General features: G+C 43.6%; 3 protein-coding genes across 4 annotated transcripts in view; 1 reads left to right on the top strand and 2 right to left on the bottom strand.

The window, feature by feature from the left end:
* Window positions 1-4,074, bottom strand: part of NFXL1 (nuclear transcription factor, X-box binding like 1) — a 74,223-nt gene extending 70,149 nt beyond the window's left edge. For both annotated transcript variants that reach the window (XM_075261528.1, XM_075261521.1), the window contains exons 1-2: window positions 3,990-4,074; window positions 279-528 (exon numbers count right to left, since the gene is read on the bottom strand). In XM_075261528.1, coding sequence (XP_075117629.1) covers window positions 279-495 — 217 coding nt within the window. In that variant the 5' untranslated portion in view covers window positions 496-528; window positions 3,990-4,074. The remainder of the gene's footprint in view (window positions 1-278; window positions 529-3,989) is intronic.
* A 2,534-nt stretch (window positions 4,075-6,608) lies between these two features.
* Window positions 6,609-14,712, top strand: LOC142187312 (uncharacterized). The gene is made up of 3 exons (XM_075261539.1): window positions 6,609-6,730; window positions 7,913-7,971; window positions 12,165-14,712. The coding sequence occupies exon 3, from the start codon at window positions 12,166-12,168 to the stop codon at window positions 14,554-14,556; it is 2,391 nt and encodes a 796-aa protein (XP_075117640.1). The 5' UTR covers window positions 6,609-6,730; window positions 7,913-7,971; window position 12,165; the 3' UTR covers window positions 14,557-14,712.
* Window positions 14,713-23,586: 8,874 nt separating this feature from the next.
* The window catches only part of CNGA1 (cyclic nucleotide gated channel subunit alpha 1), a 28,903-nt gene continuing 26,035 nt past the window's right edge, over window positions 23,587-26,454 (bottom strand). Inside the window, exon 9 of the mRNA XM_075261426.1 lies at window positions 23,587-25,076. Coding sequence (XP_075117527.1) covers window positions 23,671-25,076 — 1,406 coding nt within the window. The 3' untranslated portion in view covers window positions 23,587-23,670. The remainder of the gene's footprint in view (window positions 25,077-26,454) is intronic.

Raw genomic sequence — 26,454 nt, forward strand, 5'->3', positions numbered from 1 at the left:
AGGCTAAGCAGCGATCTGCAGCTGGTCCTATTCACTAAAACAGGCCACCTTGCAATTCTCTGCAGAGATTGGACCCTACCAAACATAAAGTGATGGCCTATCCAACCAATATGACATTCCTTTACAAGATGGGAGTCCCATTTAGTGGTATTATATCACTATCCCCTATATGTACATGGGCCAATAATAACAATACTACTGCACTGCAGCAGAAGGATAGAGTATGAAAGCACAATGGAAGAACAAATCCATCCATGGACCTAGACAACAATTCTTACCATTAGCGCCACTTCTCACATCCACTGAATGACCGGGCTTACTCGCGGACGCATAGGAGACGTTTCCTCTTCCAGCCCCAGACCATGGGCCGCTTGGAAAGGCAGCGTTTCTTGCAGGCACTGATGGAGGTCCTGGAGCAGGAGATGGACCACCATTTAAAGAAGCCCCACGACCTCTTGCTCGCCCCCTGCCACCTTGGCGCCAAGGAGGATCCATTGCTGGTGATGACGCAGTTAGGACTGCCAAGGCCTGGAAGACATCCCAATGAATATTTTATAGATACAGTATTAATATACTTATGTGCAATCTTTTCCTGGTATTGAAATAGGTCCGGACTCCACAGCCGTGTGCACTATTATAGAGACGTCTACAGGGTCACTTTTATACGAAGTGGATTAAAGGGATCATATCATTGTAAACCTTTGTATAGAAGTGTATTAATAAAGTCATTTTGGTTAAATCCCTTATAACATTAAATACTTTTTTTTTTTTTTTTTTTAACATGAGAGATGATTGTATGTCACTGCATACCTATGAATGAACATACTTCTAAGGTGTCTGTCAGAGGTTTATATTGGTAAATCTCCCTGTTGTATAACTATAAATGCAGCGTAAATGCACCATGGGGTCTCTATTCATTTTATATTGTTCCACTGCCGTTTCCTGCCATCCCATAAGTATACAAGCTCTAACTGACTGAGTGTGCATGCTCATAGGGAAGGAGATGACTGGCTGCAAGACCTACAATGCAGCTTCTCCCAGCAAATGTACAGTATATAAAGAAATGCCATGAGATAATACTATAGAAATAATGCTCTGAATTCTCTGGAGGGTGACGGCTGCATGTCAGTACTGTACAACATAAAAATTGGGCAACTGAATGCACGTCTCCATTCAGTGTCTTCCAGCAGCTGCCACATGTACGGCGTGGCCACATATCCTGGATAGTGGACAGTGTAGCCTGGATATATGATATACTGTGTAGCTGAGTAACCTGCATATAACATGTACAGTGCAGCCATGTAACCTGCATATAAAATATACTGTGTGGTCATGTAATCTGGATATAACTTGTATGGTGCAGCCGTGTAACTTGGATATAACATGTACAGCGTAGCCCGCATATAACATGTACAGTGCAGCCATATAACCTGCATATGAAATATACTGTGTGGTCATGTAATCTGAATATAACATGTACAGTGCAGCGATGTAACCTGGATATAACATGTACGGCACAGCCATGTAACCTGGATATAACATGTACGGCACAGCCATGTAACCTGGATATAACATGTACGGCACAGCCATGTAACCTGGATATAACATGTACAGTACAGCCATGTAACCTGGATATAACATATACAGTACAGCCATGTAACCTGGAAATAACATGTACAGTACAGCCATGTAACCTGGATATAACATGTACAGTACAGCCTTGTAACCTGGATATAACATGTACAGTACAGCCATGTAACCTGGATATAACATGTACAGTACAGCCTTGTAACCTGGATATAACATGTACAGTGCAGCCATGTAACCTGGATATAACATGTACAGTGCAGCCATGTAACCTGGATATAACATGTACAGTGCAGCCATGTAACCTGGATATAACATGTACAGTGCAGCCATGTAACCTGGATATAACATGTACAGTACAGCCATGTAACCTGGATATAACATGTACAGCACAGCCATGTAACCTGGATATAACATGTACAGTACAGCCATGTAACCTGGATATAACATGTACAGTGCAGCCATGTAACCTGGATATAACATATACAGCGCAGCCATGTAACCTGGATATAACATATACAGCACAGCCATGTAACCTGGATATAACATGTACAGCGCAGCCATGTAACCTGGATATAACATGTACAGCGCAGCCATGTAACCTGGATATAACATGTACAGCGCAGCCATGTAACCTGGATATAACATGTACAGTGCAGCCATGTAACCTGGATATAACATGTACAGTGCAGCCATGTAACCTGGATATAACATGTACAGTGCAGCCATGTAACCTGGATATAACATGTACAGTGCAGCCATGTAACCTGGATATAACATGTACAGTGCAGCCATGTAACCTGGATATAACATGTACAGTGCAGCCATGTAACCTGGATATAACATGTACAGTACAGCCATGTAACCTGGATATAACATGTACGGTGCAGCCATGTAACCTGGATATAACATGTACAGTGCAGCCATGTAACCTGGATATAACATGTACGGTGCAGCCATGTAACCTGGATATAACATATACAGTACAGCCATGTAACCTGGATATAACATGTACAGTACAGCCATGTAACCTGGATATAACATGTACAGTACAGCCATGTAACCTGGATATAACATATACAGTACAGCCATGTAACCTGGATATAACATGTACAGTACAGCCATGTAACCTGGATATAACATGTACGGTGCAGCCATGTAACCTGGATATAACATATACAGTACAGCCATGTAACCTGGATATAACATGTACAGTACAGCCATGTAACCTGGATATAACATGTACAGTGCAGCCTTGTAACCTGGATATAACATGTACAGTACAGCCATGTAACCTGGATATAACATGTACAGTGCAGCCATGTAACCTGGATATAACATGTACAGTGCAGCCATGTAACCTGGATATAACATGTACAGTACAGCCTTGTAACCTGGATATAACATGTACAGTACAGCCTTGTAACCTGGATATAACATGTACAGTGCAGCCATGTAACCTGGATATAACATGTACAGTGCAGCCATGTAACCTGGATATAACATGTACAGTGCAGCCATGTAACCTGGATATAACATGTACAGTGCAGCCATGTAACCTGGATATAACATGTACAGTGCAGCCATGTAACCTGGATATAACATGTACAGTGCAGCCATGTAACCTGGATATAACATGTACAGTGCAGCCATGTAACCTGGATATAACATGTACAGTACAGCCTTGTAACCTGGATATAACATGTACAGTACAGCCATGTAACCTGGATATAACATGTACAGTGCAGCCATGTAACCTGGATATAACATGTACAGTGCAGCCATGTAACCTGGATATAACATGTACAGTGCAGCCATGTAACCTGGATATAACATGTACAGTACAGCCTTGTAACCTGGATATAACATGTACAGTGCAGCCATGTAACCTGGATATAACATGTACAGTGCAGCCATGTAACCTGGATATAACATGTACAGTGCAGCCATGTAACCTGGATATAACATGTACAGTGCAGCCATGTAACCTGGATATAACATGTACAGTGCAGCCATGTAACCTGGATATAACATGTACAGTACAGCCATGTAACCTGGATATAACATGTACAGTACAGCCATGTAACCTGGATATAACATGTACAGTGCAGCCATGTAACCTGGATATAACATGTACAGTGCAGCCATGTAACCTGGATATAACATGTACGGTGCAGCCATGTAACCTGGATATAACATCTGCAGTGACATGTGAGGATAGTATATAGTAGTAGAACCCCAGAAGATGAATATTTATATAGAAATGATTGTGCATTTATAGATAGAATAACATGATACTGTTCTGTATTACATCAGAGTCACGTTGCAGCTGTCAGGCCCTATATAACCACATACACCCTATATACCCTGCACATAACGCCTCACACTTTTTAACCCCTTACCTGTCACTCCATAGAGGTCTAATAGCCGGGCATACACCGGTGGGACACGGACCGGCTCTGCACCGTGTGGCCTCCAACACAACTGCGGCAGAAACCCGGCTAAAACTACATTTCCCGGCATGCCAGGCGCGGCGGCTCCGCTGTACTCTATGGGAATACTAAGAATGCGAGGACTACAAGTCCCGGCGGCCACTGCTCCGAGCACTCGGCGATGACGTGTCAGGCGTCCATTGATAGACGGTGAGTAGTGCGGCTCCCATCGTGCCCCGGGGCGGTGTGTGGACAGATTGGCTGTGGTCTGCTGCAGATCTCACCCGAGTGAGTACGATGTCCGGACAGTAATGGGATGTGTAGAGTGGTGTATGGCGGCTGCTCCAGTGCATCAATAGCAATCCCTCGTATTATTATTATTACCAGTGTTATTATCTGAGCTGCTGTCACATTACTTGTGTCTTTCACCTCACCTGCCATTGCAGGGGTTGTCCATGTATATTCACCTGTCAGATCTGACATTGGGCATGGAGAGCGGGTCACCCAGCACGTATATATCATGTGTCCACCTCTGCGGGATATCGCCCGACATCGCATTGTTGTGTTCGTGGTCCGGCCACCCTATGTGGAGTTGTCACCTCCGCCCCAGGGTCACATCAGACAGATACGACTTCAATAAAATCTACGTGTAACCGTTTTCTGGTATATTATGGTCCCCTCAGCCCTGCAGCAAGCGACTAAGGCTCAGATCACATTTGCAGCAGGCTGTCCGTTGTTCTTGTCTGTCAGAGGACCAGAACAAAGGACAGGTCATCCGCTACCATAGTATATACACACAGAGCCCCGTTATATATAATGGTGGAGTCTGTCAGGTGTCCATTGTTTTTAAAGTGAAATCAGTGCATGAAATATTTGTTCTTGCAGGACTTTTTTGACTATCTTCTCGATGGCCGTCTCCAGATCAAGATCTATTGCAATGACAGACTTCTTCAGGCTCCCAAGCTTGTCCGGCATTATCTTCTATTACAGGATGCTCTATGTAGCCTGTAATAGAAGTGCCGGTAATTTACAATGCATTTGCATTAGTGATCAGACCCCTAGGGGTTCTAATAATTACAATTTAAGAAAAAAAAATAAAAATTTTAACCACCCCCTTTTTGCTCGAACACATATAAAAATAATTAAAAAAAAATATTGTGAAACACATACACATTAGGTATCTCTATGTCCGAAAATGCCCGGTCTATAAACTTATAAAAATACTAGCATATGCCCGCAACTTCACATTTAGCCAATTGCTGTTGTGGATGATCCACCTGCTCCCGCGTCTCGGCTCTGCTACATCGCAGCATATGCGCTGTATACTCAGTTGTATGTACATCTCTGCATATGGAGAGCGTACTGAGTTGTGCTACAGCACTGCCTAAGCTCTGCTACATCTGGACATTTGGATTATAGGGGTGTTCTTATGTCAGTGTCTGAGCAGCTTCTGTGTTACAAAGGTCTGAATGGATATTGCTCAAATGTGCCAAAGTTCGATCAGCCTGCTCCCGCGTCTCGGCTCTGCTACATCGCTGCATATGTGCATGATACCCAGCTGTATGTACATGTTTGCATATGGAGAGCCTATAGTGGTGTGCTACAGCGCTGCCTAAACTCTGCTACATAAGGCAATTGTGACTACAGGGGTTTTGTTATGTGACTGTTTGAGCAACTTCTGTGTTACAAAGGGCTGAACGAAATGTGCCAAAGTTCTCCCCCCTCCCCCATCAGAGGCAGAACAACACATTCCCTGTAGTACTCACTGAAACTCTACACCCGATATACTCCTCTTGCCCACACACAGTCTGCATGTTCTGTAGACTCCTGATCTTCCATTTTCATCAGCTTTCACACTGTGCAGCTTCATCCTATATAGCTCCGCCCACAAAATGGTGTGTAGCTCCACCCAGTGCCTAATATGATCCTATCCTAGAATAGCTGAAGGACCTGTGATGACGTCATCACAGGTCCTTTAGTGTTGTGTGAACTTACATTCCTTCACTGCAGTCGTGTAGTAATGTCATTTACCGGGATAAAAAGTAGCCTATGTTTTAATCGGGGTTCATATCTATGTATGTGGCAAATTTCATGCAAATCCGTTCAGCCATTTCGGAGTGATTGAGGAACAAACATCCAAACCCACAAACTTAGTAGGATAGGATTTATAATAGTAGGATAGGATAGGAAGTAGGATTTTTCCCAGATGGTAAACGTAGTGGTAAAATAAATCGGGGAAGCCCAAATGCCATTTTTTTTTCTGTTACGCCTGGCCCCGCGGGGGGTGCAGTGGAGTCCTTTCCCTGTCCTGCACATTCAGCCTATGGATAGAGGATAAATACTTTTCGTGGCATAACCCCATTTAAGGCTGGGGTACATTTAGAGACGTACATATGTGTGAGTAGTCCGTGCTCTGAGCTCTGCTGTTACATGCGTATACCATCTGTATGAGGTGAAGGCTGTGATTATATGGCAGTCCAGGAGTACGGTCGACATCAGTCTTTGAGTCTCGGTGTGACAGATTTTGCTGCAGGTTTCTATAAGTCAGTAACGTTCATTTCTTCTACTTCTACAGATAATCAGAACAGTCTCTGTGGGGGAAAACCTCTCTCTAAGTGCAAATGCCCTCGAAGTCGCAGCAGCCTGGAATCTGCACCCCATATACCTTAAAGAAGAGTCTGTAGTCTGCTGGAGGAGTGCAGGGATTACAGGTATGTAGATTTAGATCATGGATTTATAAAGGAAATTTCCATTTAAGGGAGCCTTCACATGTATGCCGGCTCCCATTCAAGTCTATGGGAGCTGCTTTTTACGCGCTCATTCTGAATGTGTTTTTACGATCAGAATGAGCACAGCATAACTCCATGTGAAGGCTCTCTAAAGGTGTTCTTATATCCTGAGTCAGACCTCCTAGATCTGGGGGAGCATTGTCCAGCCAAGCAGATGAAGTGCCAAACATATTACATTCTCTGATCTAGCTAATAGTGCAGGATCCTAAGCAGCGGATCCCTCCGTGACATTCAAATCCTCTTTCAGACATATAGAAACTCCTTAAGAAAAAGCTGTCAATCCCTCAGACTCCAAGGTGCTATCTATGAGTCCCAAGAACTTTTAACCCCTTAATTTATCAGGTCAATTTGGAATACGAAACCATCCTCAGGGTGGGTTTAGTGTCAAAATTGTCCTGTCTAAAATTTATGTCCGCAATTAAAAAACCTTTATACTTACCTAGAAATGCGTCTCCTCAGACTCCTCTCTATTGCTCCCAGCACCTGCGCGGTTCTACACTGACACCGGGGATGTACGTCTAAGATCCAGCGCATGCACATGGAAGCCAAGGTTTTACTCCTCTGGCTTTAGTGAAGGACTGCATCGGCACAGGGTGAGTTTTACAACAGTTTTTGGACACTAAATCCCCGGTCCATAAGGACCTGTAGGTGGTTTAGTGTTCCAAATTGCCTTGACAGATTCCTTTTAAAGTTGGTTCCTCACCATATTGTTTGCTCAGCAAATGTGATTACTGGCCTGTAAGAGCAAGGATTTGAATGTGAGTTCTTAAGGTGGAGGAAATGGAAGACATTTTCTCAGTTTGTCACTTGCCTTGGGGTGTAGACTCATCACACACTACAAATGTGGCAATTTTCATCCTTCTAGTTGATGCCACTGGTAATAAAGACACCACTGGACCAGCTCATACAAAGCAAACGGCAACCAGAGATGGTGCAAAAATTGTGAGGGTCATTTATTTTGCAAAACACAGGATCATTCTTTTCAACGTCCAGGTTACTTGACTCCCCAACTAATGTGAACACATCCTTATGTTATCATGAATCGTCAAAAAAACTTTTCTAAATCGTGTATCAATTTTATTTTTCTTGTTTGTTTTTTTTCAGTGCTCTTGCAATTGAGATTTCCATTGAAGCAAAGTAAACTCTCCTCATTGTATATAAAGGTAGGTAGGCTTGTGTTCACCCTAAAGTTGTCTCTTGGAATATGTTACTAATGCCTCTGCTATAGAATGGATGGGACTGCAGCTCTGCACCGATTACTTGGATAGCAGCAGAGTTCCTTCTGGCCCTGATTAAAGTGGCAGCTTCTGCCGCCCAAGACACCCAGAACAGCCGATCGCTGCTTGATCTGGCTCAAACCCCACTGATCATATATTGATGAACCATCCTGTGAAATTAAAAAAAAAACGCTGTTGGGGCCTGGAAAACCCCTTTAGGTTAAGGCACATGATGCAGAAAAGCAGCTTTTTTTTTTTTCTTGCAAATTTGGTGCATTTTTTGAGCAAAAGCCAAGAGTGGCTACAAAAGGAATGAGACAAATATAGGAAACTCTTATAAGTCTCCCTTCTGCTCAATCCAGTCCTGGCTTTGGATAAAACGGCAGCAAAATGTGCAACAACAACAAAAAAAATTTCCACAACGTGGGGCTTTAGCCTTAAAGGGATCCTGTCACTGGGAAAACTCATTTTTATTTAAGCATAGCCTTTAGAAAAGCTATTCCAGACATACCAGGGACAGAAATAGACTTGACAGGCTGATCAGAAGGGCCAGCGCTGTCCTGGGGAGCCCCCTGGACCCAGTACAGGTGGTGGGTGACAGAAGGATACTGTCTGTGGTGACCTCCATGCGGGAGAACAAATCCCACCCCATGTCTGGGACCTTGATGGGACTTGGCAGCACTGTAAGTGACCGTCTGCTTCACCCCAAGTGTGAGAAGGAGCTATCGCAGGTCCTTCCTTCCAACCTGCTACCAGGCTGTATAATCTACATCAGACCAAGCGAAGATCACTCCGCACAGAAAACTAATGATTATGATTATGAAGTCTTCCTTCTTTCTTCTTCTGTTCCTTAGCTGCTATGGACTCCTAGTATATCTTCTCTTCTCTGCATATATGTGTCCTGTATATTATCCTGTATCTGTATTACTATGCTGCTGTAACATGCTGAAATTTCCCCACTGTGGGACTATTAAAGGATTATCTTATCTTATTTGTTAATCCTCTCAGCCATTTTTGAATTAGCCCACTTTTATTGATATGCTAATTAGCTTCCAGGGTGCACCCGAAAGTTCACTCAGCACTGTGTGTTAGGTGTAAACAGGGGGAGGTGAGAGCAGGGAAAGCTGCTGATAATGAGGACTCCTCCGCTTTCCCTGCTCTCACCTAACACACAGTGCTCAGTGAACTTTTAGAGGCAAATTAGCATATCTATAAAAGCGGGTAATTCAAAAATGGCTGCGCGGATTAACAAATAAAAGGTAGGCGTGGAATAGCCTTTCTAAAAGCTATGCAAATATATGCTTATTTAAAAATGAGTTTTCCGAATGATAGAATCCCTTTAAGGAGGAAATGGCAAGTGACGTCAGGAAAAAAGAGCACAGTTTGCTGCTGTCATCTCTCCCCCTGTACAGCCTCCGGTGACACTAGATGAGGAGGAAAAGGAGCAGCAGGAACTGAACTGTTAAAAATTAGATATGTGCAAACACCGTTCGATCGAATAGATATTCAATTGAATATCAGGCAGTTCGAGGTATTCGATTCCAATCGAATACCACAAGGCAAACGCAGTAAAAATTCGTATCCCCTCCTACTTTCCCTGGCGCGTTTTTTGCACCAATAACTGCGCAGGGGAGGTGGGACAGGAACTACGACAACGGAGGCATCGAAAAAAAAATAGAATGGTGAGTTTAACATTCGCTTAATTTGGGACTGTGAACTATGTGACTGTGAGAAAGGGACAGATCTACAGGCAGGGTTAGCTAGAGATTACCTTTATTTAGGGGGATTGTTACTCACCTAGCTCTTTGGGGCTCTATCTGGTCGGGATCCCTGTCAGCTTGCGATATACGTGAGCTGACTTTTTCCCATAGGAATGCATTGACCAGCGTTGATTGGCCGAATGCCATATAGAGTACAGCATTCGGCCAATGAAAGCTGGTTCTACCGGAGGAGGCGGAGTCTAAGATCCGTCCACAGCAGTTTCCATTGTGGTCCGATCTCAGATGTAGCAGTGCTGACACCAGATGCAGCAGAGCTGAGTGTGCGTTGAACCCTGCTGCACACTCAGCTCAGCTGCATCTCTGTGTGTGCTGAGCTCTGCCACTTCTCCGTGTAGCAGTGCTGTGTGCTGTGACTCCGCCTCCTCCGGCAGAACCAGTGTTGATTGGCCGAATGCTGTACACTGTCCAATCAATGCTGGTCAATGCATTCCTATGGGAAAAAGTCAGCTTGCACATATCGCAAGCTAACAGGGATCCCGACGTAATACAGGGACTTGGGCTTGTTAGATGCCCCCAGGCATGCTTCCCCTGCTGTCCCAGTTGCATTCCAGGGTGTTGTCATCATTTCCTGGGGTGTGATGGTGGAATTGGTGACCCTCCTGAGTCGAATGGTGGGATCCCCTGAAACGAAGCATTTTTCCCCATAGACTATAATGGGGTTCGATATTCGTTCGAATTGTCGAATATTGAGCGGCTATTCGAAACGAATATCGAATATTTTACTGTTCGCTCATCTCTATTAATAATATATTTTTGTAAGATCAGCTGACTGTCACAAAGCTGTCTTAGACTTCTAATCTCAGAATAAACAGAGGTACAAATTAATAAATGATACATTATACTGAATATTTTTCCAAAACACTATATATCAATGCTGCTTAAAGATAGGACTGTATACATGTTAAATAAGGCAGGCAAATTTATGTAGAAAAACAAAATGTGACAAAATTGTTACAGAAGCTTATAGTCAAAATAAAAATACTTACCTGGTTGCTATCCAACATCTGGTATTCACCGGCACAGTTGACTTCAATAATTTACCGTATATACTCGAGTATAAGCCGACTTTTCCAGCACATTTTTCATGCTGATAAAGCTCTCCTCGGCTTATACACGAGTCCGGGTCCACGGAGCACAGAAAACTGGAAGGGGGAGGTCCTGTAGTGCTACTGCTCTGTGATTGGCTTGTCATGAGGTCACGTGACTGTGTGGTATCAAAGGTCCTGTAGCCAGTGGTATGTAACATCTGCAGATAAGGTTGAGTCTAAATCCTAGTAGCTCCGCCCACACCAGAGTGCGATCACATGGTCATGACGTCATCAGAGGTCCTTTAGCACACTAGGATTTAGCGTCTCCCCTGCAGATGAGTGGCCGGGATTCATTGTGTCTTATGGAAGATGTCTGTTGTATGGCGGAGAGGAAGCTCCAGTAACGTGACACACACAGGGACCTTCCTTTAGTTACTCTGCCTAGTAATGTCAGGCATTTGGGGTTATTCATTTAGTTTCAGTAACTCCATGTGCCTCACATTAATAACAGTTACCCCATCATGTCCCTCCTATTAACCCCTGTGTGCCCCATATAAGGGTTACTAATATGTGAGACACATGAGGGGACTAATGAAGGACCTTAATTATGAAGATGCCTAATTATTACCTCCATATGTCCCACATATCAGTAACTCTTATGTGAGGCACACAGGGGGTTAATGTGAGGGACATGATGGGGTTAACTGCTATTACTATGAACCCCATGGAGTTACTAAGCTGCAATGCACATGACCAGACTTTTTATCTGCAATGGTGGATTCCCCCCTCGGCTTATACTCGAGTCAATAAGTTTTCCCAGTTTTTTGTGGTAAAGTTAGGGGTCTCGGCTTATATTGGGGTCGGCTTATACTTGAGTATATACGGTACTCTCACCACTGTCTTCATGCAGTTTAGCAGCTAACATTGATTATAAAAGGGTCGTCTCATCAGACACATCTACTTTTTTAAATTATTTTATGCTTACTTGTATAGCACCATCCTATTCCTCAGCGTGTTATAGGGCTCACAATCTACATTCCCTATCAGTAGGTCTTTGGAGTGTGGGAGGAAACCGGAGTACCCGGAGGAAACCCATGCAAATCCGGGGAGAACATACAAACTCCTTGCAGTTGTTGGACAACACTATGTCACATATTGGTATCCTAAAAATTGATCATTAATATGCACGTGCCAAAAAGCCCCTTTATTGAAGTAACGTTTATAGTTTATTGTGTATCAACATCAGCATGATATGAGTCAGCGCCATATACCGTAGCAGTATTTAAAACCTTTTGATTTTTGTTTTGTTTTTGTCTGTTTTGGCTCACAGTATGCCAGCATGCATGGTGAAGGGCTGTCCCTCCGGTGGACGACATCACGAAGAAGGAGTTACCCTACACGTGTTTCCTAAAAACAAAGAGATGATCAAACGTTGGCTAGCACAAACCGGGCAGAATTTTGGTGACCTAGATGAGTTTGCAGAGAAGGTGCTTGAAGGGAAAAAAAATGACAAATATCGAATGTGCTCTAAGCATTTCTCTCCAGGCTCCTATATCGTTGCTGAAGGATGGAGGAAAGCTTTAAGAAAAGATGCTGTCCCCACCATCTTCGACATCATACCATCACCTGCACTCCCAGCTTTCCAAAAGCGACCATTCAAGAGACAAAGGCTTGAAGATTCAGTTACCCCGATGTTGATGACTGTCTATGAAGATCCAGGTCCTTCTTCTGGCTTTTGCTATCACTGTGGGCAAAGGATTATGGGTGACACCACAATGAGATCTATTGGTGTGTTGACTGATTTTTATGTTGGAAGGAAGGATTGCTTTACACAGACAGACCCCAAAATGGGTTGCAGAAATGTTTCTACCGAAACGAAATTTAAAAAGTATCACAAAAGAGTACAGTGTCGGATAAGAACGAAGTCTACAAACTCTGATTCTTCACCCATACCCCTTGAGAACTCTGTCGATGAAGGATCACCTGTGTTACAATATGTCATCCCATCCGATGACTATGAAACTCAGATGTCGGATGATGAAAGCGAACAAACAGATGATGGCAATTCGGAAAAATTAGGTAGGGGAGTTTCCCCAAAATCAAAAGTCTTCCATCTTACAGAAGAAACTCCTTTGCCGGGGTCACTCTTTACAACTTCACCAAAGGATATAGATTACAATGCTTTCAGTAGAAAACGTGAAGTTGACACCCCCTTCCACGTGTCCAAAGAGTCTTCCACAGAGACTGACAAAATATGTCCTTACGATTCCGATCTTAGGGAAACCAGTCTTTTATCTGACTGCTCCAACCGCAGTGATCCCATAAAGGAACATAAATTCATGGTATTTGAGAGTTGCCTCGATGCCCTTATCTATAAAGTCCCTTGTCAATACCAAGGGCGGTGTTGGAAACCAATAAACAAAATAGAGAAAAAAAGTGTTGGTTCTTTTATAAGCGTATATGTCACTTGTGTAGACAGACACTGCTATTGTCTATGGGAAAGCCAACCCAAAATTGGGCATATGCCAGTAGGAAATCTTCTTCTGTCTTCTGCGATACTGTGCAGCGGGTCATCTTTTGTGAAGACGCAACACTTATTCAGTTTATTGGGACTTCTGAATGTTAATAAACTCACATATTTTAAGAACCAGGTACAGTATCTATTTCCCTCCATAAATCATCAATGGGAAGAAGAGCAGAGACGAAACTTGCAAATGTTGGCCACAACTCCTGTCTGTTTGGCTGGCGACAGCAAATGTTATTCACCTGGCGACAGGACGAAATTCTGCGTGTACACCATGATGGAGGCGCAGTCTAAAAAGATCATCGGTTTCCATATTGGACGAGTAAGGACTGCAGTGCCTTATTTTGCGGTAGAAAAAGTAGCCTGCAAGAAAGTCCTTCAGAACCTGCTCGATCAAAAGCTGCGAGTGAAATTGGTCTGCACGGGGCGTCGTGTCGGCATAAGAAAAATGATAAAAGAAGAGTTTTCTTCTATCATCCATCAAATCGATGCTTGGCATTTAGCCCGATCAGTGGGCAACCAAGTAAAACGTGCAAGTCGGAAAAAAAATTGTTCTGAGTTATCATCTTGGGTGAGCTCCATTAAGTCGCACCTTTGGTGGTGCGCGAGCACCTGTGAAGAGAAACCAGATGTTTTGGCGCAGAGATGGAATTCTCTACTGTACCATGTTGTGAACACACATTCATGGCAGACGGGGAGAGGGTATGAACATTGCAGGCATGACGCCATACCTGAGGCTGCCTGTCAACGTAAAAATTGGCTCTCCAAAGGTGGAAGAGCATACAGATCCCTCAAGACAATAGTACGTAGTAAAAAGCTTCAGCAAGACCTCAGACATGTTTCTAATTTCTGCCATAGTGCCGAGCTTGAGGTTTATCGTGGCACCACATCAAAGTACCAACCCAGAAGAGACCCATTCTTTGTTGAGGACTTGGTGGCCAGAACTCAGCTAGCTATATTAGATTACAATAACAATGTTAAGCACGTCCAGGCGATGGCGAGACACGCATCAAAGGTATGCGATCCTTTGTTTACACCAAGGTTTTACAATGTGGGGAGCAATGCACGCAAACAGTGGTTTCAGAGAGCTCTGCATGAGGCCACCAACCATGACTTTTTATTTTCTGTTATGAGAGAAGTCCTAGACTTGGCGAGCAGAAATCGATGCATGGACTTCCCCATAATATTCAGAACTTAACTACTTTGCACTCATGTGGAGAAGCCCCATCAGACTTGGAGAAACCTTTAAGTATTTTTTTGTAAACACTAAACAGTTTTGTATTTTTCCATAAACCTCCTCAAGGCTGAGACACCACTTTGCGGAAACGCCGACTTTTTGTTGCTTTTTTTTTTTTTTTTTTTTATAGCCAAAGCCAGAAGTAGATTGAGCAGAAGTGAGAAATTTAAGAGCTTCCTATTGTTGGGAATGTCTTGTTTCACATTATATTATACACTGTCTACCAATAAGTATTTGGACTGTGGTCTGAGCGGCAATTACAGCCTCATCCCTCCGGGACACACTTTCCACAAGTCCTTGTATGACGACTAGTGGTATTTTATTCCATTCGGCTTGGAGAAGACAGGTAAGTTCTTTCACCAATTTTGGTCGGCTGCGGCACCCCTTAGTTTGGCGATCCAACTCGTCCCAGAGGTGCTCGATAGGGTTCAAGTCTGGGCAGGCCAGTCCAGTCGGATAACCTGATTGTCACTGTACCAAGCCATGGTAGACCTCGCTACATGACAGCTGGCGTTGTCATCCTGGAAGTAACATTGGTCCGACCCATAGAACCGCCATAATGTAGGGAGCACACTGTTATCTAAAATAGTGCAATAGGTGTTGGTGTTGAGTTTACCATGCACTGGGACCAAGGGTCCATACCAGGAGAAAGACCCCCAGACCATAACTCCATCTCCACCGAACATTACTGGCTGTCCAAATACTTATTGGTAGATAGTGTAGAAGAATTTGTAGTGATGGATATTAAAGGGATTCTACCATTAAAACCTCTTTTTTTGTGGATAAGATGTCGGAATAGCCTTTAGAAAGGCTATTCGTCTCTTACCTTTAGATGTGATCACCGCCACGCCGTTCCTTAGAAATACCGTTTTTACTGGTATGTAGATTAGTTCTCTGGCTGTGGCCTGCCCCCATCACTGAAAATGCGATGGGGGTGTCCCCACTGCTGCTCGAGAACACGATCCTGCGACGCCTCTATCTTCGGCTGGATCCTCCCTTTGTCTGTCGTCTTCCTCCTGCGTCACCTCCGACACCTGCGCAGTTGGCTCTGCCAGTGAGACACTAGTAGAGCCAACTGCGCATGCACAGTTATTGTTTATAAGATGGCTGATGAATAAGTTACTCAATTCTTCACTAAGTTTTGGGTGTCTCCTGTTTTATATGTTGTTATGATATGATGTCAGGATATTTTTCCATATATTGTGAAAAAGCCAACCCATAAAACCATGTGACCAGTAAGGTATAGAAATCAGTGTCTATTGGAAGTCTGTGGGCAGACACACTATACTTGTATGCTTATATGTGTGTGTGTTCCTACTTGTTAACAAATAAAACTCTTATTTTGTTTTATACAATTGGTGATCTCATAATTTGATAAGGATTTGGAATATTCCCCACCCCTATATATTCCCCATTCCTTTTGTAACCATTCTTGGCTATGGATCCAAAAAACTGCAGCAAAATCTGCAACAAAAACAAAAAGCGTTTCTGCAACGTGGGGCTTCAACGTTCCTCTGTGGTATGCACTTTTTTTTCTTATTTTTTGTCTTGTGAAGTTATTTTATTTTTTAAATAACATTTTTGGTTTTAATTTTTTATATTGAAGCGTGAATTTATTACAGTTGTTCAAAATTGTAATTCAACTAATAAAACAAATTTTTATCTTTAACGTGGACTTTGTTATTTTTGAGAACTTTGTTGTATATGTTTCTGCAAAAGTAAAAAATTAAGCCATGTTTAAACCAGTAGCTTTTAGACATTTTGTACCTCTGGTAGCCAGGGCGATTTTCACATTTTTGATATGTACAAAATAAAAATCATGCCCATATATTTTCTAAAATTCGATATCTGGGATATTGTCAAAATTAGAGATGAGCGAGTAGTATTCGATCGAGTAGGTATTCAATAGAATACTACGGTATTCAAAATACTCGTACTCGTTCGGATACTACTCGCTATTCGCAGTAAAGATTTGATTCAGAACCAGCATTTCTTGGCCGAATGCAATACCGTGTATAGCATTCGGCCAATCAACGCTGGTTCTGCAGCAGGCTCGTCCTTGCTAGTCGGGAGAGCTTGCGGTTATGCAGGAACTGACTTTTTCTAACAGGAATGCACTGACCAGCGTTTATTGGCCGAGTGCTATACAGTGTACAGCATTCGGCCAATCAACGCTGGTTCTGCCGGAGGCTCGTCTGTGACGAGGCGGAATCTAAGATCGGACCACAATGTAAACTGCTGTAGTCCGATCTTAGACTCCGCCTCCTCACAGACGAGCTTCTGGCAGAACCAGCGTTGATTGGCCGAATGCTGTACACTGTATAGCATTCGGCCAATCAACGCTGGTCAATTCATTCCTATGAGAAAATGTCAGCTAACCTGTAAGGATTGGAGTCAGGGTCAGGCAGTGCAAAGTGACACAGCTGGGAAAGCAACACTGCAACTAATGGCCCTGCAGCTATAACTATGCTGTAATATCTGAGATGAGGCAGACCAATGCACTTCCTAATTGAAGTGCGCCTACCACGGCTCCTAACCTTCTATCCGGCGGCTAGGATAAGGGGAGAGGAGGCCCTGAAAGTCCTAGGAACTGGAGTCACGGGGTCACACCTAAACAGAAAGCACAGTGTAAATGCAATGCAAAACAAAAGACTAAACAGCATGGAACCAGGGAGGACCACAAGTCCCAGCAAGACACAGAAGAGAAGGCGAGGTCAGACGAGCAAGAGGTCAAGCCAGGAGATATAATAAAAGGTACCAAATCAAAAGACAAGGGATAGTCAAAAATATAAGCCGGGTCTAAATACCAAGAAACATATGGAATACAAACAGACAGGGAATCAGACTGAGCAGGGGGACCAGGAAACCCAAAGTGAATGGCTGGCAAGGATCCATGCCTGGGTGGGGTTTAAATAGCAGCAGAGAACACACCTGATAGCTAACGACATGGAGACTGAAGGCAAGGAAAAGATTAACCCTTAATGACCTAAGCACACCCAATAGAACTCCTAACACGTCTCCCAGGGAGACGCCGCGCAGCAAGGAGACCGCGGCGACTCCGTATCCTGACATAACCGCAAGCTGCCAGCTCTCCCGACTAGCAAAGAAGAGCCTGCTGCAGAACCAGCGTTGATTGGCCGAATGCTATACACTGTATAGCATTCGGCCAATCAAAGCTGGTTCTGCCGGACGAGTAATGGGACTTGGCAGCACTGTAAGTGACCGTCTGCTTCACCCCAAGTGTGAGATGGAGCGCTATTGTAGATCCTTCCTCCCAACCGCGATCAGGCTGTATAATCTAGATCAGACCAAGCGAAGATCACTCCGCACAGAGAACTAAATGATTATGATTATGAAGTCTTCCTTCTTTCTTCTTCTGTTCCTTAGCTGCTATGGACTCCTAGTATATCTTCTCTTCTCAGCATATGTGTGCCTACGTCTGTAATATATTACTGTGTATTATCCTGTATCTGTATTACTATGCTGCTGTAACATGCTGTATAGCATTCAGCCAATCAATGCTGGTTCTGCAGGACGAGTAAGGGTCGGTTCACATTAGGGCTTGCCTCCCGTCCGGAAGGAGTCCATAGGAGGACTACCCCGAACAGAATGTCAGCGCAACTGCAAGCGCTGTGCAGTTAAAGCGCACAGACCTGTTATAGTCTATGAGGTCCGTGCGTCTTTAACTGCACATCGCTCCTCCTAAACACTGCTCCTGCTACTCGTGGACTTGGTGAATCTCCTTTAGTCGAATAGTGGTTTCCCCTGAAACGAGTATTTTTTCCCATAGACTGTAATGGGATTCGATATTCGATCGAGTAGTCGAATATTGAGGCTCTACTCAAAATGAATATCGAATATTTCACTACTCGCTCATCTCTAGTCAAAATGTCCTGCAAAGACCCCCCGAGTATAATGATAGTCTTTGAGGGGGCCCGCGGTGTCACTTACCGATCCCGGCCCAGCCAGGATGGGTAAGTAAATAGGGCCCGATACCGGCTGGAGTAACTCAAGCGGTAAAAAAAGAAGACACAACGGTAGTGGCTGTCACCGGGCCCCCTAATGTCCCGGGCCCTGTGGCAGCCGCTTCCACTGCTACCACGGTAGTTACGCCCCTGAGTTTACTGCAAGAATGTTCTCTCATATAAGTTGTTTGTTGTTTTTTTCTCTCCAAACCTGTGTAATGTAATATACATTTACTGTGCATATTATTTGACCTACATTATTATAACTTTCTAGTAATCATAATAAATAATTTCTCATGGTAAAAGCATTGTCTATATCTAGTGAGATACTTCATAGTGTCCTGTTCATCAAACAGTCAAAGCTGTTTAATGTGACCAGAAATGTGTGTCAGAGTCCAATCTACAGTCAAGTCCAGAAGGTCTCAGAAACAGAGTAGTTATCCAGGAGAGCAAGCCAAATGCCAGTAACCAGGAGTTCTGCAACATCAGGCAGAGGTACAGGGAATAAACAAAGGGAAACCAGTTGCAAGAACAGTAAATGACGTGCTACAGCAACGGTTAAATACCCCACCTCAATGCAGTATTGGATGGTGAAGCAGATCTTTGATGGAGTCTGGGTCTTAAAGTTCTGCAAGGCCCAGCAGACCCAGGTAGAATTTAACCTAGCTGCAGATCGCAATGCTCTGTGGCGAGGAGCCCATGCATTTAAATAGAGGTACTGATTAAAATACAGTTCTTACCTGCTGTTTCCACAATCTTATACTATGACTGTTTAACCTATTGGCTTATGACATCTTTAATATAGGTCGTCTTGACAGGTTTTCTTTCCTCTGGCAGTATGTTATCGCCAAAGGGACCAATATATAAAAGTCCAAAATGCTAATCCTTGTTTGTCTTGACATCGGGGATAGATTAGACAGAACACCATCGTACACAATAGAAAGTCTGCTAGTCCTGCCTAAAATCAACGTGAGCTATCGACTAACATCTCATGTGTATGGGCACAGAAAGCTTCACACACAACAAGTTATCCTGTCCCAATCTGGCCACCAGTCACTATAATGAAACCCTTAAAAATGCATTGGATGAGGTAGCTCCCCCCTCCACTCGTAAAGTGTCACATAGCAGGCAGCAACCCTAGCACACGCCACAGACACGATTTCTTCAGCGGTGCTCTAGGTGTGCTGAACGTCTCTGGAGAAAATCACTTTCACCTACTTCAAATTTATGCTTAAAACATATAGTTCTGCCCTTTACCTCGCCAAACAAGACTATTTCACCGCCCTCATCTCTTCTCTCTCCAGCAACCCTAAAAGGCTTTTTGAAACTTTTCACTGCTTACTCACACCCAAGGTGCAGACGCGATTCACAGACCTTAGTGCCGATGACCTGGCCACGTATTTCCATGACAAAATTGATAAGATCCGTCAGGAAATGACTTCCCAAGCCCCAGGTGGCATTGATCCCACCACCTACCATAGCAATGATCCCCTCACCAACCGCACTTCAGACTGTCTTTTCTCATCTTTTGAACCTGTTACAGAAGAGGAAGTCTCCCAACTACTTTCTTCATCTCGCCCTACAACCTGCAGCAGTGACCCCTTCCCCTCACACCTTCTCCAATCTCTGTTGCCTGCTGTCACTACTTACCTTACTAAAATATTTAACCTCTCTCTCTCTTCTGGAATTTTCCCATCCTCTTTCAAGAATGCTGTTATAATCCCGCTATTGAAAAAACCCTCCCTGGACCCATCCTGTGCTGCTAACTATCGACCTGTCTCTAACCTCCCCTTCATTTCTAAACTCTTGGAACGCCTGGTCTATTCTTGTTTAATCTGCTATCTCTCTGCTTGACCCCTTACAATCTGGCTTCCGCACTCTGCACACTACTGAAACGGCTCTCACAAAAGTCTCCAATGATCTCCTAATGGCTAAATCCAATGGTGACTTCTCTCTTATTCTTCTGGACCTCTCTGCAGCTTTTAACACTGTTGACCATCAACTTCTCCTCACTATGCTCCGCTCAGTCGGCCTCAAGGACACTGCGCTCTCCTGGTTCTCCTCTTATCTCTCAGACCGCACTTTCAGTGTATCATTTGCGGGCTCTGTTTCCTCCCCTCTTTCCCTTTCTGTTGGAGTTCCTCAGGGTTCAGTCCTAGGCCCCCTCCTCTTTTCTCTCTACACAGCCCCCATTGGACAAACTATTGCTAGATTTGGCTTGCGGTACCATCTTTATGATGATGACACCCAATTATACACATCTTCCCGTGACATCACCCCTGCACTCATACAGAACACCAGCAACTGTCTCTCTGCTGTCTCTAATATCATGTCCTTGCTCTATCTGAAACTAAATCTCTCCAAGACTGAACTACTACTGTTTCCACCGTCTAACAGATCTGTCCCTGATATATCCATTGCAGTCTCAGGCCTTACTATAACTCCTAGGCAGCATGCCCGCTGCCTTGGGGTCATGTTTGATGCAGACTTTTCCTTCACCCCTCATGTTGAATCACTCGCACGTTCATGTCACCTCCACCTCAAAAACATCTCTAGAATACGCCCTTTCCTCACCAGAGATTCACTAAAGACATTTATTGTCTCTCTGATTCATTCTCGCCTTGACTACTGTAACTCCTTACTGATCGGTCTTCCCCTCACTAAACTCTCCCCTCTACAATCTATTCTGAATGCAGCGGCCAGGCTCATCTATCAGGCTAGACGCTACAGCGATGCCTCTGGTCTGTGCCAGTCACTACATTGGCTGCCTATTCATTATAGAATAAACTCACTCTCATCCACAAGGCTCTCCATAATGCCGCACCTCCATACATTTCCTCCCTCATCTCTGTCTACCGTCCAACCCGTGTTCTCCGCTCACTCAATGACCTAACACTTACATCCTCTATTATCAGAACCTGTGCAATGAGTGCAATGTTCAGGGCAGCTCAGCTCCCATTGATCAGGTCTTTATAGTCTGTCCTAAGGATACACCAAAAAAAAAATTCCTCGACAACCCCTTTAAGCAAAGATAGTAGAGCTACTTTCATCTGACAGCCACTTTTGCCCTTCCATACACAGCAAGATCAATGCTAAACATTTACTGATCATAAAAATCAATAAATTTAACACGCCTCCTGAAATGCTCGATCAAGACAATATTTCTCCGAACATGTTTAACTCTGACCTGTCTGGATTGAGTTATAAATGGAGGCTGGACACGTCGTGTGAAAATACTGTTTCACTTTATTTATACATATTGTACAGGTTTTTTTTCTGTAATAAAAATTATGGTGTTTTATTTTTTTACGTTACCGCAGGACATGGTAAAATGAGACGATATCTGGCAGTATCGGTGTCACTAAATAGAGTCTTACATTCAGGCTGCATGTAATAATTTACCCTGTATTTCTCATTAACATATGTAAATGTTATGGACACATGGCTAGGATAGGATATTCCATCCCTTTGTGACTGGTGGGGGGACCACTTGTGAGAATAAAGGAGCCGCAGCAATAATTTAGTGTGCCCGGCAGAGCTCCTGGACACCCGACTGTGTGGGGTCGGAATGGCAACCACATTCATTTGGATGGGGTCAAATTGCAGTTCTTTATACAGGCGGTTGATGTAAGTGCTGATGGGAAGGAAAAATAGTTAAGATGGTATATGGGTATGATACAGACATAGGGCAGCATGGTGGCTCAATGGTTAGCACTGTTGCCTTGCACCATGGGGGCCACGGTTTTAATTCTGAGCAACAGCAACATGTACATAACATTCATGTGCTATCCAAATGTTTGCAGGCTTTCCTCCTGCTATCTTCATTGGCTTCCTATGAAAATTGATCTTAGGCAATGTTCACCTTTATGCCAAAGTCTCCATAGGAGACTCCGTTGCACTGTCCACCTGAAATCAGCGCACAGCTTTTCATCCATTATAGTCAGTGTGGCCCATCGGGCTCCATATGTAACCACTATTAAAGTAGTTTGCCTGGTCGGATTAGAACAACGGACAGCAGGTGCTAGTGTGAATCTAGCATTGGGTTCACACGATGTAATTTGGCACGTAGACGCTGTGGGAGCTTTTGCGGGCCGTATACGCTCCCATTGATTTCAATGGGAGCCGGGACCATATACGTGGCGCTATTTTGCGGCCGTGATTTTGCGCCGGCTGCAAAATAGCACTGCGTATACGATCCAAGCTCCCATTGAAATCAATGGGAGCGTATATGGGCCGCAAAAGCTCCCACGCCGTCTACGTGCCACATTATGAGCCTAATTGGTGCCATAAAATCAGCGGGAAATGACCAAATAAAAACACATAGTAAACGCTCTTATAAAAGTCTACAGAAAAAATGGTTAACCATTCAAAGAACGGGCAAAATAATGGAGCTTAGTGTCATATATAGTAGTATATATACTCATTAAATAGAATAAAAATTGGGGTAAACAGGACGAGAGAGGGGCCTGGGTATTCCGTAAACTAAGCAGCAGTGTTCAATGCTAAGCAGCAGCTACAAAAATATAAGAAATTAAAACCTGTGAACCCAATACAATACTTTGCCTATATATTCATGGGATTCAGTTCTGGACTCCTCATTTTAAAGAAGGACAAAGAATAGAACTGGAGTGAATTGACAAGTGGAAGACTAGAACCATACAAAGGACCAAGGGTCATTCCTATACGTGGAGGAAAAAGTCATCCGAGAAGGTTAAAATTGTTAGACCTGTGTCATGGTCACTTTAGAGTCTTCTCCTTCAGATTTTATTCTGTTATCTCAATGTCATTTCTAATTTCGTGGTCAGAAAAAAAAAACTTATAGGATCTACTCAATTTTATTTATTTTTTGTTCTTTTCAGAAAGTTATTATTTCAAGAAAATGCTAAAACATTAAATATTCTTTGAATCATGTCAAGTCCGTATACAGCGATCTCAACATTTCTTCCACCAATACGATTTGTCCGGTTTATATTCATATATTATTGTTCACCACCGCTCAATCTTCTCGTGTGACCCTCCGTTGTCACCATTCGTAATCTTGGTCTGATACTGTAAGCGAAGGATTCGTTGTAATCCCCTATCATAACCATAAAGTCCCTCACCCACCGGTTTATTCTTTAGGAGGGTCTTCTTCCTTCGGTGCCTCCGTATCTACACCCTCTGGAGCTTCAGTTTCAGGCTTTAACATTTTTTCGATTTTGGACACCCTCTGTTTAAGTTTTTGCTGGGTCGAGTCATATTCGGCCAACAGTCTAGCAAATTTTGTTTGCAGATTGTCAACTAAGTTTTCCATGTGAGCAACTTTCTCTTCGATGTCTTTAGGATCTGCTCCTGAGTTAGCAATATCTAAGTCAAGGAGACCATCTTTCATGAGGATTTGCCTTCCCTTTTCTTCAAGCATGGCTTTAGCGTCAGGGTATTCAGTGAGGGCTTCCATTAAGTCGTCTTTAGACAAACAGAACAGATCAGAATATCCAATACTCTTAATGTTTGCCGTTCTTCTGTTCCCCGCTTTACTGCCCTTGATGTTCAGAATACTGATCTCTCCGAAATAACTTCCATCGCTCAAAACCACAAACTGTGTAATTCCATCATCGGCCACCACGGCAAGTTTACCTTCTTTGATGATGTACATTTCCCGCCCAATATCTCCTTTCCTACATATGTAATCTCCAGGGCTGTATACTTGAGGCTGTAGCTTTAACACAAGTTCAATCAGGAGTCCAGCTTCACAATCCGCAAAGATTCGGACTTTTTTCAGTGTGTCGAGATGGACGTTGATAGCAATTTCTGCTCTCAGCTTGTCAGGTAGATACTTCAACACTTCTCTTTCATCGACGGCTTTCTTATTTGTCCACAAATAGTCAAACCACTTAATCACCCTTTTTTCCAAGTCCTTGCTGACTTTACGGAAATGCATGTACTGTTTAATGGCATCGATCCTACCCTGGAACTCCGCTCTGGCCGCATTCATGTTCGAAATCATGGAACCGACGTTACCGACGATGGTAGCGAAAATCAAGACTCCTACTAAGAAATCGGCCACAACAAACCAAAACTCGACATCTAGCACAGGAGGAGGAGTTTCACCAATAGTGGTTAGGGTGAGTGTTGACCAGTAAAGGCTGTAGACATATTTCCTGGCCAATCGACCATAATCGGGGTGTGAAGTATTAGGGTATACCCATGAATCTTCTCCAAATCCTATAGCTTTAGAAATGGAATAGTAGACGCAAGCATTCCAGTGAATGATGATCACGATGTACATGATGAGGTTGGAAATCCTGAAGATGTTGGGGTAGTTGGTCCTTGTTTCAGTTCGTTGGAAAAACTCAAACATACGGGCAACTCTTAGCAGTTTATTGAGCCGGAGTTCTGGATAGTTTAGTCCAAACTGCAAATACAATATATCCGTTGGTATAATGGACATGACATCCAGCTTAAACTGTAAAGTCTTTTTATACTTGTCCCTCAGTTTTTTTTCATCTCTGACCAGAAGACCTTGTTCCAAATAACCTTAAATGAGAAGAAATAGGGTTAACCGAGGAACGTTTGACACAAACAACCTTTTACAGAAGGGGCCTGGCTTGTTCAGATACATGATAAATGGTAATACACATTCAATGAAAGTTGGCCAAACCCAACCAACCATCTACTGTATAGAGACTTGTGCTGGAGAAGAATGGTGGACCATGTTAGAATTCAACAAGCCAAGGCCATTCATTCGCAAAGGCAAGCCACTTTTATGTATACAGAAGCTTAGACCCGAGTGAAGAAAAGCTATGGCCATAGGTAGAGATGAGCGAACACGGTTCGGATCAGCCGTTCCGAACAGCACGCTCCCATAGAAATGAATGGAAGCACCTGGCACGGCGACCGGTCGCCGGCAAAGTGTACGTGCCAGGTGCTTCCATTCATTTCTATGGGAGCGTGGTGTTCGGAACGGCTGATCCGAACAGTGTTCGCTCATCTCTAGCCATAGGGGTTGGGCAGTGGCATACTCCCCTCTCCCTATGTGCATATGGGTGCCTATGGAGCATCTGATCCATCAAAATTAGGGACAGGTTTGCTACACGTGCCCCAAATTTTGTCATCTGTGAATTTTGGGTCTTCAAAGTCAGTATATTATCTTGCAAAGGATAAAAGTCCAAAGAAAGTCTATTGATCTCTATTTGTTTTGTCCTTCAAGTAACATTAGTGCTAGAGAACATGCTTTTGTGGAGTAGGATGGAGGCAGCTAAGAAACCAAGAAAAAAATGCAAAGAGCTACAAGCAATTTTCAACTCATCTACGTTGTACGTGTCTAGGTTCAAGGTCATAGATGTATCATTTATATAAAGAGCAGGGGTCACTATTATCTTGGTAGATAGTTGATGTGAAGTTTTAAGCCAAGTCCAGGTATGGTGGATATTTTTCACTATGGATTTTAATGCAGGTTTGAAACAAATTTCATCTTGGCTGCGGAGTTGGAGTCGACGTTGTGGCCAGTTTTGGGCGAAGTTGGAGCTGGAAAAAAGTTGCCAATTCCGACTACAGTTTCAAAATAAAATGATTCTTAATAACACAATAATCAATATTGTGTAGATAATAGAGATGAGCGAACAGTAAAATGTTCAAGGTTCGATATTCGTTTCGAGTAGCCCCTCAATATTCGACTACTCGAATTGAATATCGAACCTCATTATAGTCTATGGGGGGAAAATGCTCGTTTCAGGGGTAGGCAACATTCGATCAAATTATACTTACCAAGTCCACGAGTGAGGGTCGCACTGGATCCTCCGAGCAGTCTTCTCCTTGCAGTGTCCCCGCGGCGTCTTCCGGATCTGAATTCACTCTGCCAGGCATCGGGCCTGGGTAGAGCCAACTGCGCATGTCCGCACTACAAGCGGACATG

Source organism: Leptodactylus fuscus, chromosome 1 (assembly GCF_031893055.1).
Source record: "Leptodactylus fuscus isolate aLepFus1 chromosome 1, aLepFus1.hap2, whole genome shotgun sequence".
Lineage (NCBI taxonomy): Eukaryota > Metazoa > Chordata > Amphibia > Anura > Leptodactylidae > Leptodactylus > Leptodactylus fuscus.